Raw genomic sequence first — 13,842 nt, forward strand, 5'->3', positions numbered from 1 at the left:
CTGGCGAGGGTATGATACTGCAGTATTGGGCAAAGGACTACTACAACAACTACCATCTGGTGTTGAGCTTAATGACCGGAAACTGTCCCACCTACCGAGGAACGTGAGATACTCGAGTGGATTCATAAAGAATGGTAACTACTATACGTAGTTTTAGACTCCGCAACAGCAAACCCTACACGCTAGGCACCCTTAACAGTAAAGGCAGCAGACACGCACGAACCCGTACCAAACAGCTTAAAAGCCTAAATTGTCAGCAGTTCTTAACTTGCTGACAAGCGAGAAGCAGTCAACAACGGCAAAATTCTGAAAAAAACTGGTACAATGTATTGAATAAATAAGTACTCAATTTTCGATCTCCATCCAATTCCCATGTAGCGTACGGAGACTCCATAAAGATGAAAGAAAACACAATACTCGGGCAGAATGTACATTCAGCACAGAGAAGGCGTCTGGGCTATCGAAACAGCCCAAGGGCCAGCCCACCCAGCGAGGTAGAGGAGGGCTAATTCGAGGTACAAAAGTGGCGCCTCACCAATACCGAGGAATAGACCGCTATCAAGTAAGTTATTGCAGCAATAAAGAAGCAAAAAGCAATTATAAAACCTAGTGTACGTACTGCGCCACGTCAATACATTATTGTGCCAGTTTATCCAAAATGAGTGAGAGAATAGTGTCATTTACGAGGTATGAAATTGCATCCTGATTGCTGCCCATTTTTCGCACTCTCTCACGCATATTGCTTCGTTATTAGTTGTGACTGCATACTTGTCTTTGTGAGAATAAGTAAATTTTTTCAGTTAATTTGCGGCTTATTTAACGTTTCAATATTTTGTTTAATAATAGGAGTGCGCCACCTTGATTAAGCTGATGTTTCCCATGCGACTAGCCCATCATATCAATACTGAAGTGGCTTCGTTTTACTGCCGGTGAATGGTAGCAAGTGGAGCTATTGTGTGTCAAAAATGGACTGCTCCAGAAACTATATTTTTTTGAACTTAATTATAGCCTACTTGTTGCATCCCACCATTGGAGCAACCCCATGTCAGTTGGCTAGAAATTGCCAGGAATGTATGGGCCGTGGTCCTACTTGTTCTTGGTGCTTTGATAGTGAATACGATGATACAGCTGAAGGTCCAGGTTATCGTTGTGATGAACGTAATATTCTGTTGGAAAGAAATTGTCCCGCTGGCAAGATTGAGAGTCAAAACTCAACCATTGTTGATGGTACGTTCACTGATATACATTGCTCTAAAAACACCGCCCATTATCCCTCGCACTCGGCTGTTTTGTTGTAGCTGGTGTTCAAGGCGGTGACGCACAGTTGATGCCTCCGCGCCAAAAGGTGTCTGTTCGTCCCCATGATAGTTTTAAAATTGATTTCACCTTCCAATCGAAAACCGACTACCCTGTGGACATCTACTTTCTCGTCGACCAAAGCTATACTATGCGTGACGACTTGGAAACGGTCTCTCGACTCACTAAAGACATTGCCAACTCATTCACAGTCGTTACCAAGGATCTTCGAATGGGTTTCGGGGCATTTGTTGATAAACCGGTTTTTCCCTTCATCGTGCCCACTCCTGAGGCACAAGTTAATCCTTGTCTCTATGGTGTCGGTAATCAAGATCTTCAGTGTGACCCACCTTTCCTCTACAAACACATTCTCTCTCTGACTAGCGATTTTGCCGAGTTTGAACAAAAGACTATTCTCTCGCGTGTAAGATTACAAAGCTAGTTTTCTCACGAATTTCCGTAAAAAATTATTTTATTCTCCTGATGCCCGGTTTTCCTAGCCGTCAGGGAATTTGGATAGTCCAGAAGGTGGGCTGGATGCTCTCCTCCAGGTCGCTCGATGTCCTGAATACATTGGATGGCGTAAAAATGCGCGTAAAATCGTTCTCTTCGCAACTGATGGAGGTTTTCATTTGGCTGGAGATGGTCGCCTCGCAGGACTGATTAAACCACCACCCAAGACGTGCCAGCTCACCTACGAACTGGATAGATTCAATAAGTCGTTGGTGTACCTTGGATGGCACAATTCTGTGGAAACGGATTATCCCAGTGTTGGAGAGGTATTGCCTAGTCAGGAGGAGTTTTATTTCAATTTTCGATCCTGTTGGGCTCGCATGGCCGCTTCTGAAATTCATTGTTTGAGAAGATGTGTGTGGCATCACCTCTTTTCATGAGTTTATGTTCTGAATTCCCTTTTGTCTGAATTCGTCGACTTTGGGGATTTGTTTTTGTTCTAGCATTGTTGATCTGGTTTTGCTAAACCCATGCATTTGCTGCTAGAAGTTGTAGTTATTAGGTTGTCGTATCCATAGCCTTGGTTAAGGTTGCTTGATTGATTCCTTGTGACAATCGACCAACACATTTTTTACCCTGCTGAGTCATTGTTTATGCACGAAAGAATATTGTCATTCGTCTTGATTTTGCTGCTCGATCACAGGTTGTTTAGTTCTCTACTGCCTGGTCTTTGATCAATCATGCATTAGCTCAGTCTCACATTAGCTGCCTTATGATTTCTCATAGGCAAAGGAAGGAGAGTTATTTATCTCAGCGTTAGCATTTTCTCGCTAGTCGGTACCAAAGTCTGAATGGGGGATTGATGGCAATAGTATTTGCACGATTCCAGGAGGCGATTTAGCGTCTGAAACTCTCATCTTCAACCACTGTATGTGAGGAACTAATGAACACACTTCGGTGATTATTTTCTTGAATTCATTCCCAATTCCTGACCAGATATTTGTGCAACACGACCAATTGAGTATGCATTATCCTTCCAGAGAATTGGTTGTTGTCAACTTTGCAAATGTTCATCTTCGTGATGAATCATCAACTTGGATGGCTTATTTGCATCCCAAACTGAAATCACCTGCTACGATTTCCTAAACTGTAGCCGTAACTCGTTTAGTTGTTTGCTCTGTCGTGGTTTTTCAGTCTGAAAGATAATCGCATCCAGTGATACTGATGCTTCACTATCACGAAAAGGCCAGTCAAATGAAGCGAAGGATGATAGCTAGGCTGGCACTCATTAACGCCTATAACTATGACATATTTAACATTCAATTGCCAACTCTTTTGTCCCTTCCCAGGTTGCGGAGGTGCTTACAGAGAGGGATATCAGTGTCATCTTCGCCATTGATGCAAAGGTATTCCCTCTCTACGAGAAGCTGGCCGCCTTCTTGCCTTCTGCGGCCGTGGGCACTCTCACCGACAGCTCCACCAACATCGTTAACTTGCTGCGTGAGAATTATGACAAAATCGCCAACCGAGCCGAACTCATCCTCTCTTACGACACGGACTCTCTCGAGGTGGGTGCTCTTTGATTATATTCGGTCCTTCCTTTGTAAAGTGGGTGCATCATTTCTTTTTTTTGATTAGCATTTATGATTCGCTTGGGCTCTGGTGCCTTTTGGCTGTTCATTGACTTGACAAATTCATTCTTTCAAACCAGTTGAAGTTTGGCAACTTTTAGGGCTAGCAGTTACAGTGGATGTACTCTTGTCTATTCTCTCTGCGAATTCGTTTTATTATTAAATTGGCCAGCTGCAACCGGTATTTTGCCGCATTAATGCATCGTTTCCCACTTTTTAATCGCCAATATCAATCCTCTGCCTAACCTGTTATCACTAGCTGTCATAGGCTCACTTAGAGTCATTTGTGGTTTGCCTTCGAAGCGGATGCACCGTTTTTTTCCTTGTAATCATCACCTCGTTCGGTGTTTTTTGAGTTGCTGGGCGGATTTGTTAATGAATTAATTTGTTTTGAGGCTTTACCAGGCTTTTCAGTGGTCTGCTGATATCATTTTCTTCCATCACTCGTGGTCTACTGTCCGGTTTTTTGACGTTGCTAATTGCAGCCTCTATATTCTCTTCCCATTGTAATGTTTACGCCTGGGTGAGATTCTCGTCACAGCTCTTGTGGGCACGTTCTAGTCTGTCAGATCGGCGGTGTGATTATTTACCTAACAGCTTCAAATGAGTGCTTTTTGAACCTTTAGATAACTCACCCAATATTTTACGGCTATTACTCATAGTTGATCCGCCTTTTTCAGTGTTAATTATAGTAGCTACACCCCTATCCCCTTTGCATCTTCAACCTTCATTGAACGTAACCGAACGTCACGATTAGCATTTTGCTGTCAGAGGTTTTCAGGTGGTGCAAAAACTTGACTAATGTATACTTAATCGCCATCATCCCAGTGATTGGTTTTTTAAAAACTTTTATTTCCATTCTGTGTGCTCTACAAAGGGATTGGAAGGAATTGGTTGAAAATTGTTTTGTTGGTCTCAGGGTATGAAAAGCTCCTGAAGCATTTTAATGCGTAACTTACTACGCAATTTTACTCGTCAAAGCCTCAGGTGCTATGGTTGCGTTGACCCCTTTTGCTCCAGACCTTATCAATCCCTCTTGTTCTGTTACACCAAAGAAACGTATTTGATAAACTTGGAAGACTTTCGGTTCCTGTTGGATCAGCGCTAGGTCTGATTACTTGTCTGTTTTCCTGTGCCGTGGTACGCACCTTGGGTCTGTCCTTCCTGTCTTCCAATCCCTTCGGTGGCTTCATTTCAGCATATAGTAGAATTTACCCAACTTCCCGACAAAGTCATTTTTGATTGATTTGATTAGAGTTTCACAATCCGCTCTCCGTTAAGTACAGCTGCTTTGTTCCGTCAAAGTGTGGTTTCAGCGAATAAGTTCATCGTTTTCGCTATGCCACTTTAACAATTGATTTTGCTCGTACCCGGATGCTGCATCACAACAGTCGACGCCATTCGCTGTTTTTATGGAACCGTTTAGACAGCAGTTGTGTGCTAATTCCAATTTTGTCGAGCGTGAAGGGATGATTTCATGTGAGGTTACCTGTGTGTTTTCCACCTTGCACCTCACTCTTGGCGCTTGTTACATGTGGGCTGTGACCTAACATGAAAGAAGAAAGAACATGTGTTCTCTTTCTGCTCCGTTCGCTTCACTTTTTTTGTCCATCAGATGAGGCCATTTAATAGCAATTTGCATTTGGACAACCTGGCAGTGGCTGTAGTCCTGTCTGCATTTAGCGTCCCAAGTCATACATGAGGGCATTGTAAGTTCCATCACTGTGACGAGTTGTTAGTAATCTAGAGAAGCGTTGAGAGACTATTTAAATAGGTACAGTATCGCAGAGGCTAAAGAAACCGTTGTTGCTTAAGTGTTGTTGTTGGCTCACATCACTTTTAGGTTGAAATTCTCGCCAAGTGCCAGGGCGAAACGGAGTTTACGAAGAAGACGGTGTGCAAGGAACATCCTGTTGGTGGGAAAATTGAATATCGGGTCTCTGTAACTCCCACTCGATGCTTTTCTGGCAAGAAGGAGGTGATTCTCAAAATGGTGGCCTTGGAGGAACAGGTTAGTAACAACCCATGCAAAGGCTGAAATAACTGTCTCCGTAGTACGCGAATTACACTTGAAGACGTCACTTTTTTCACTTCAATCTAGTCAACTAGTTGATTTTTGAATGGTCTCTTCTCTCCCCACAAATCAGGCCATGCTGGAAGTTACCTCCGCATGCCACTGCCCCGCCTGCGGCACCCCAACGGCCTCCTATCCAACCTCGCCACGTTGTCAATATCACGGTTACCTGTTGTGCGGTGCCTGCGTCTGCGCCCCTCAGTACTCGGGCGAGTTCTGCGAGTGCTCTGCGGAGTCCTCGCAGCAGGAGGAGATCATGTTGCAGCAGTGCACGCGTCCAGGGGACGATGTAGTGAGTTGATTTGCCTCTCTCATCACCCTCGACACCGAGATTGCACTACGGTTAGCGTCTTTACTGTATTAATGAGGGATAATTTGTAACGGGAGGAAAGACATCGTAGTTTAATTGTATTGGACCAATTTTGAGTGTTTCTCTCCTTCTGTTCCTTTCCCCCCTAGCCCTGTTCTGACCGTGGACGCTGCGTCTGCGGCCGATGCAAGTGCAACCTGGCACGCTATATGGGTCTCTACTGTGAATGCGACCGCCACGGCTGTAAACGCGCCTTCGACGACAACCAGGTGTGCGGTGGGCCGCAGCGTGGGGAATGCCAGTGTGATGGAACTTGCAAATGCAAACCTGGCTACACCGGTGAACGTTGTGACTGCATCGACAGCAATGCCAACTGCTACGATCCCAACAACCCCGATGTGAGTTCTCCTGCCCTATCTAACCCTTGCAGCCTGTTGATGCGGTGCTCGAGTTAGCCCTTGGGGACATCATAACGCCATCAGATCTCTTTTACTTGAGCGTATCAAAATCTCGCACAAGACAGGAATAGTGATCATCGGGAAGCTGTTCTGTTCTGATACTGGCTGCGTATTTTGATCTTTTGGCAAGTGGAATAACCTTCCACAGTTCTCATCCCTTCCAAATCTTTGAGTTGTTAACTCCTTGCTTGGCAGGATACTAGTTCATGCTACTTTTGTCTGCTTAACTCGCAGTTGGCTTGATGGCCGATGGTGGCTGATTACTTGACCATGCAGGCTTATTGCATTTGTCACTAACATTTCTCCACCCGCGCCCATTTACATTCACCTGAACCAGTTGTGTTGTGCATCACTCCCTGCACAAAGCCCTCTGCGTGCTGTACACACTCGCGGGTATTAGTCTGTCAGTTCCACTCTACCTATTCATTTGATTTTTTGTCCTCGATGCATTAACCCTTATCTCCTCTCTTGAAACGATCTTCGTCTTGAAGTTCATCAAGCCCTCTAACTGTTGGTTTGTATTTTAAATGCCTCGACGTTGTGGAAGTCGTAGGAATTGTTAAGCTATTTTCATTCTCAGCTTAATCAGCTTTCACCGCAGTGTAGTGTCCGAGTTATTTCTGACGTCATTAAAAGGTTTTATTATATGCGTGCAGGGGGCAAAATCGGGTATCATCGCGATGATTTCAGTGCCATTGTCGCATTTCGTGTATTTAGGTGCCACTCCATAAGCTTCACATCCTTTGTTGAGCAAACGACATTGGAGCTCGTTTGAGAGGCATTGGTGAAGATCGTACGGCGTCATTATTACCGTCAGTTGCTTTATTTGACAACATGCGAAGTGTTTTGTACCAAAACTATGATCCGCCTTCAACTCTCCTTCCCGATGTGTTGCACTTTCGCTCCTATTCAGTCAGGTACCTTAGTTGGCTTCACCTCCTACAACACAGAGATGGGTGGGGTATTCAGACCACCTCTGACCCTCTCTTTACGTGTCACTGATCAAAGCATTGCGTGGATAAACGATTTCGGACTGTTCCATTCGACTCCCTCTCTCCCTTATTGGTCATCACAAAAAGTCGAGATCAGGGTGAATACCCAATTAGATGCAACCTTGAGGGGCCTTTTGTTGTAAGTCGTCATGGATACCTTCTTTCCCCACCCTGCTGCAGTATTTGTCCGGCGAAAACCACTAATGGCCCTCCCGAATAGTTCCAAAGTTGCTTTTAAGTATGTTATGGGTAACTAGAGTCTAAAATACAAAATAATTCAAAGAGTACTGATCGAATCGCGGAAGAGTGGGAGGTCCGATTATACCTTTTCAATCCCTATCATTTCACCGCAGTGGTCTGATTCGTACCTAGATGTTTGGATGTGTATGTGCAATTTCACCGACCTGTGCTGATTCATTTGTCCACCCAAATCCGTCACGCACTGGCGATAAACGCTTAACTATAATGATTGGTGGTGGTGGGCGTTTTCCAACTAGCCACTAAATATGAAGTGTTCGGTCTGGGGTCGATATGTTTTCTCCTAGCTGAATTTCCCCTGCAATATCAACTCCTAGCAGCCTCACCTGCAGTGGCAGCTGATGAATAAATCTGTTATACTTTCACTGTAACTTGCCTGCCATCTCTGCGCAACCTGTCTTCCCTCAGAAACTAACTTGTGATGGCGGCTGTTTTGTCAATGCGCTTCTAGTCTCCCGACGCCTTCCGCCAAATTCATCCGGGTCAACGAAACTCCTGGTACACCGGGCTTGTGTATGTACTTTCCATTTAAACTCCCACCTAGGTCACCGTTTTCAGTAAATGCTTTTTTTTTCACAGTGCCCTTCGTAGCAGAAGTCGATTTACCTGCGATAATTTTTCTTTCAGTTGTAGAAGTTATTCCGAGTGGAATTCCCGAGTACGAACTTAGTTGGTTGTGGTAGACACATTACAACAACCGACTGGTCAGCATTGCAAAACGGGGTAATAATTGGCCTTTTTGACAACTAACTGTCGCGTTTGGACATTTGGGTATGATGCCTGGAAAATGACATTTTCACCCTCATTTTACTCTTCTCACGTGGCACTGCTGCGACTCGCTGTTGTCATGGCTTTCAGCAAGGGTATTCAGGCGAGCCAGTAAGGTGCGGTTTCTCCCTGCAAGCTCCCTCTTCTTTAAGTCATGTGACGACGGAATCTGATCAGCAGTAGTCATTTCTTGGATATCTCAGGCTTCTCATTTTCACTTCCACAATGCCATTCTTCTTCTTCTTCATCATCACCATCATCATCATCAGCAGCAGCAGCAGCAGCATTAAACTTAAGCTTCCCACTTGGCGGACTTCCTTTCAAGGTCAAAGTCGTTCGTCAACCTTTTGAACTCATTTTGGTGCTATTGGTTCCACAACGTGATTCACATCCGCGACTACTACTAGCGTTTAGTTTATCAATTTTTAATTTCATGGATCTTATTCTGCGGAAGACTGCCTCCTAAAATCCAACCAAAATCGAAATTATGCGTCCGAAATAGTGGCTGCTGTCGACACTTCTAAGTCTGGAGTAGTTACCTTGGTTTTTCAAGTACCATAACCCAGGTAATGCCTTAACTGTGACTCCTCGGTGTGCAGTGGAAGTAATAAACCCCATCACATAGAGGGGAGCTTTACTACCTCTGCCTTAAGCCGCGTTTCCCTTGGCGTACGGCCTGGCCGTGGCGATGACCATACGCGTATGCGCGTTTTATCATGCGGTCGTCATCCGCCCCTGAGTCCCACACCCATCTTACACGTCCTTGCGGAATTGCTTGACATCCCCAACCGGTGAATTTGCTTGCCTGTATTTTGTGTCGGTTAATGAGGGAACGATGAACACTGGATTCCATCTTATCAAGACGGATCGATGAATGACTGTATCCCTAGAGTGGTCGTTTTGGCAGCCAAGATCCCACATGATTTCGTCTTATCTGCTGTTAGACACCAAAAGCGTGGCCCCTATGTGATTTTATTCTTTAGTAGGGAGGCGGTTGCTAAACCCATCACTCCTCCACTTCTCCCGTGCTTGCAAATCTCAAAGTAAACACCAAATTCTGATTAATTAGTATCGATTGAAGGAGTCCGTCTGCCCACATGCCCAGCTAGGTGTCCGCCTTGACACATCATCTGATGTGGGCGTGGTTGGACCAGCTTTTTTCCGGAAAACAGTGCAGTGTAAATTAATAGGTGTTGGTGAACTCCGGTTGTACTCTCATGATTGCGGATGTTTCGTTGATTATGCTATTTCTAACTTGAAAACTATCAGTTCTTTTATTTCAGTACCCTTCCCTCTATTGGTCCGCTGTTTCTACTATTAATTATTTAAATAGTATAAGAAGTAATGGTTGTGCCTTTACTACAACTAGAATTAAAAGCCCATTCACGTATGTAAATTACGAGCATCTGCAGTTGCCTTAGGGAAACATTTTGAGGTCCCCACTGCCTCAATTGTCAATTGTCACGACTGCAGTCCCAAATTTGCCACCTTTCCCCCGTCACCTTTCGCGCCTTCCTTTAGAAAGAATTGGGTAGTGCAATAATTCGAACCAGGCTATCGAATGCCTCACGAAGAAGTGAATGTCCTCCATAAGACTGCACTTTAACATCAAGCTACTGCAAATGCACTCCTTTATTCCTCCTTGAAAGTGCAATAGGCTGTAGAAGTCCTTTACCAGTTTCGTTCTGGTGTTGCAGAGGTGCTGAACGGCCAGAATCATACAACGCAGGCACTACCTTTTCCCCTTAGCATGGAAGTCGTAACAGTGTAGAGTAAATAAAGCCACTTTACCACTCGACTTACCTCAGGCATAACGATTAGAAAGCAGCCTAGCGGTTAGGATACACTTTTTAGTCTTCGCGATTGTGGAATTCAGTTCCCTGAATGACGGAAGGGCTAGAATGTGTGACTGGTTTTGCGGCTGAATACAATACCAACAGTTAGGGGTAAGTATATGAACGAATCGGTAGCAACGCCAATTCCCATTCGCCTTATTATCTAATTAGGCATTTTTTCGCCGCTAGGGCCCAGCCTGCTCTGGCATGGGCGTCTGCGACTGTGGCCAGTGTTTTTGCAACTCCGGTCGTACCGGCCAGTTGTGCAACGAAGTGCAGGGTGGAGAGTCAGCGCTCTGCACCGATCGCGGTGTAGAGCAGTGTGTGTTGTGTCTGCGCCGTGAGATGCTTGGCACCGACGAGGTGAGAATAGCGGAGGAGGCAGAGAAGCGTCCGCCCACCGCCCCACCTGTGACTGTCAGCCCCGAGACCGTGGCCGCCTGTCACGCTGTTTGCAATACTACTGTCATCGATACGACCAAAGTGCAAATCATTGATGAGGTGGGGGAGGAGAGCAAAGATGTGGGCGAGGGAGGCGGAAGTGGTGGCGGCTCTGGCGGTGGATCTAATCTCTGCATCATCTACACGGAGGACTCATGCCGTGTGATGTTCAAGTACCGCTACTCGGATGCTGTATACATTCATCGGAAGGTATTGAAGCTCTTTATGGTTGAGGTAGCTAAGATGGTGGATTTTTTCCCCCTCTCAAACTTCTTGCCTTTATTCCTCCTCTCACAGGTTGACCTGAAAATCGTGCGCAAGAGCGAGTGCACCAAGACCACGGGCATCCTCTACATTATCCTTGGCGTGATTGCGGGCATTGTGTTGGGTGGCCTAATCCTCCTCCTCATTTACAAACTCGTTATCACCATCGACGACCGTCGTGAATTGGCCAAGTTCAAGATGCACAATGAGAATGTGCACTGGGAGATGGCGGAGAATCCGATCTTTGAACCGCCCACCACGCGTGTCATGAATCCCACCTTCAATGACGACGCCGCCTTGGAGTAACATGCTGCAATTTTGTGCTTTTCCTCCCAGTCCTACCCTTCCTGTTTTAGTTCTGGCGCTCTTTTCTTCTGCTTGCGACAACCATCCTCGCCCTCGCTCCCCTCCCCTTAGTAATATTTCGTGTGACAGCACGCAATCTCACACATCGCTGGCATACGTGGACTTATGTACTAATTCTTTCTAATGAACACACCTATTATTTCATTTCTAATAGGAATATACACATGCACATACCCGTGCGAGCCTTTCGACTGATGTGATGGTGTGGTGTTATTCCCCATTTTGGTAGTCGCCGGCTTGACAAGTTGGAAGTGCCACTTTCGTGCCTTATTATTCCCGAGGTTTTGAGCCTCAAGTGACACCAGTTTTTCCACTGGCTAACTGTTTAGTGCGTTTCCTCATTCAGCCCTTATTTGCAGTTTGAGCTGAGCCAAACCTTGCTGGAAGTTTGGCGGTCCTTCCGTTCTTTATAGCGGTTAGATTTCATTTCTGTTTGTCACATGCGATTTCGGATGGTTGACTTATTTCTAACTCCCAATCAACTAGATAGACAGTCAAAATTTGGACTAATCTCAGAATCAGCATTACTTTCGCACCTGCCAATAGGAAATGAACAGGTTGTCTCAGCTGCTTGCTTCTCGACTCTCGTTGGTTCACCGTGGTCATCGCTCCTACCGATTCATTCCCAGTAAACCCGTGTGGCGTTGGCATGACGTAAGTGAAGTACCGCCGTTCCGTGAACTAGCTGAATGATGTAACCCACCTTTTAGGACAGGAGCCCATGCTCGGACAGCGCTATCTTCACTATCCCGCCCGAAGAAATCCCCCCACGCATCGAACTGGACGACCAGACGCTAAAACTACTCGAACGACTGAGTTTGGTCAACTTCAATGAAGAGGTGTGTGTGTGTGTATATTTGAGCCATTCGAAGGTTACATTCAACACTATTTGGAATATTCTCGCCAATAATCCACGATATACTGTCGCCTTAACCAGGCTTCAAAATTGATCTGATATCTCGAATGTTGATTTCCCGCTTGAGCAGAGTCAATATTTTTGTGCATCTGATTAAGGTTTCCAACAGTTCTATTTCTAGCCTCCTGATTCGGCTTCTTCTTCCTCCTTCACTCATTTTAGACAACAAAGACAATCGTGGAGGAAGCCATCCACTTTGCCGACTGCCTCCTTACTCCAGTGGTCTTCAGAGGTTGCGCTACCAGGGCGACAGTGGAGCCGATGATTAGTCTACTGGGTGAGAAGGACTGGGAGCCGGTAGAGGTGGTGGCGGAGGATTGGACGGAGGGGGGAAAGGAAGGGAGTGATCCTATTGCCGTCACCGCTGCGCACATTCTGCACCATGCCGCAGTCACCTGGGAGAACTACTTTGTCGCACCGCCTAGCAATCAGCCCATCCATCCCGAGCTGGATGGAAAGGCCAAGTCTTTGGATGGTTGAGCTGGAGACTATTGTTTCTGTAAATTTGCAGAGCCTATCCTCTTTCTTTGCCTCTGTACTACCTTCTTCCATTAGGTCTGGGCTATCGTTTCTTTTCGATCGTAGTGGCTATATGCGTCTGCTGTAATTGAATGACCAAGTTAGAGCCTAAAACCGTAAACATCACTGCGCATTCCACTACCTCTGTGTTATGCCATCATATGAGGACAAATTAGCTTCGAGGAGGCTCTTTATCGGTGTTTACAGTTTCTGCTTACTGGGTCCCGACTTACCTTTAAATGGTCTGACGTTGATGGGAAAGTGGGGAAGACTCTTCTAGATTTTCTTCAGAATAGTCTGCGTGGATTCGCAAAGTGTGAGTTCTTTTACCCCTGTTGAAATTGAAGGAATGACTCTTGCCTTAACCTCACTTTCATTAGAAAATAAGTAACTAAAATTAATGTTTGCCAAGTGCTTAGGTGTACTAATTTATTACAAAATAGCGTACCATTCTCGACTATATGATAGAAAGATTTCGCCAAAGTTTGGATTCTGAGGCGGGCTCTGCATTCACAATTGATACTCCCGTTTGAGTAAAGCTTGTAGCTTTCAATACATGGTTTTAATAAACAAAGAATACAATAAATGCATCAGTCCTTCGTCCTCCTATGGAGGAGCATCGTGATCCATTCCAGAGCGCAGCTCTAGAGAAAAAAGGCGGAATTACAGAAATAAGGAGTAAGCTACTACCGGCGACTAATCGTCTGGTCATTCTTCGTGTGGTGGCTGATGCGGTGGTGGTCCCTGTATCCATTGTAGACCTCACCTCCTTACTATCCATTTGCTGTTGCTGCTGATGGTGTTGATGCTGCACCTCATTCTCCTGGAGGTACTTCTGGAAGCGTTTGCACGTGTCGGGGGGCAGATAGAGTCGTGTCAATGGCCGATTTTGCATACTGCGATCTGGTGAAAGTAAGGAGTATTACGGGCTAGAGAAAAATCCTAATCCCCTCTAGATCAAGGCAAACATATACAAGGGCAAAACCTAACACCACTTTTTTCAAAGGTTTTCATCTACTCGGGTGAGGCCTAAATGTAGGCGAAAGCAAGATAATGCAGTCTTGTGGCTATTAATGTGGGGCTTTTAGGACAGATTCGGATGGTACACTTACCAACGCTATGACCATTACAGGTCATTTCTTATCGTATGAATTCTTATACCACACTTGGTGTACGGTACCAAGTCATGCCCAACAAAAAGGTGCTTACCTAGGTGTGTACAGAACGGGCAAAATATGGAAGCTTAAAACAATTTTCGCTT

General features: G+C 45.4%; 2 protein-coding genes across 2 annotated transcripts; one reads left to right on the top strand and one right to left on the bottom strand. All coding sequences in view use genetic code 11, as the record gives it.

Annotated features, from left to right (window-relative positions):
* Positions 1-1,073: 1,073 nt before the first annotated feature.
* EGR_03922 (Integrin beta-7) lies at positions 1,074-12,542 on the top strand (the record flags this gene model as incomplete). Its single annotated transcript, XM_024493171.1, has 12 exons — positions 1,074-1,227; positions 1,299-1,720; positions 1,797-2,075; positions 3,099-3,317; positions 5,224-5,391; positions 5,528-5,746; positions 5,914-6,162; positions 10,265-10,726; positions 10,814-11,082; positions 11,704-11,800; positions 11,857-11,985; positions 12,225-12,542. 12 exons carry the CDS (start codon positions 1,074-1,076, stop codon positions 12,540-12,542), a joined length of 2,985 nt encoding a protein of 994 aa, XP_024352443.1.
* Positions 12,543-13,187: 645 nt separating this feature from the next.
* On the bottom strand, positions 13,188-13,718 carry EGR_03923 (hypothetical protein; the record flags this gene model as incomplete). Its single annotated transcript, XM_024493172.1, has 3 exons — positions 13,188-13,225; positions 13,272-13,484; positions 13,694-13,718. 3 exons carry the CDS (start codon positions 13,716-13,718, stop codon positions 13,188-13,190), a joined length of 276 nt encoding a protein of 91 aa, XP_024352444.1.
* Between the last annotated feature and the right edge of the window lie 124 nt (positions 13,719-13,842).

This window comes from Echinococcus granulosus (genome assembly GCF_000524195.1).
Source record: "Echinococcus granulosus chromosome Unknown EG_S00022, whole genome shotgun sequence".
In the NCBI taxonomy this organism is placed as follows: domain Eukaryota; kingdom Metazoa; phylum Platyhelminthes; class Cestoda; order Cyclophyllidea; family Taeniidae; genus Echinococcus; species Echinococcus granulosus.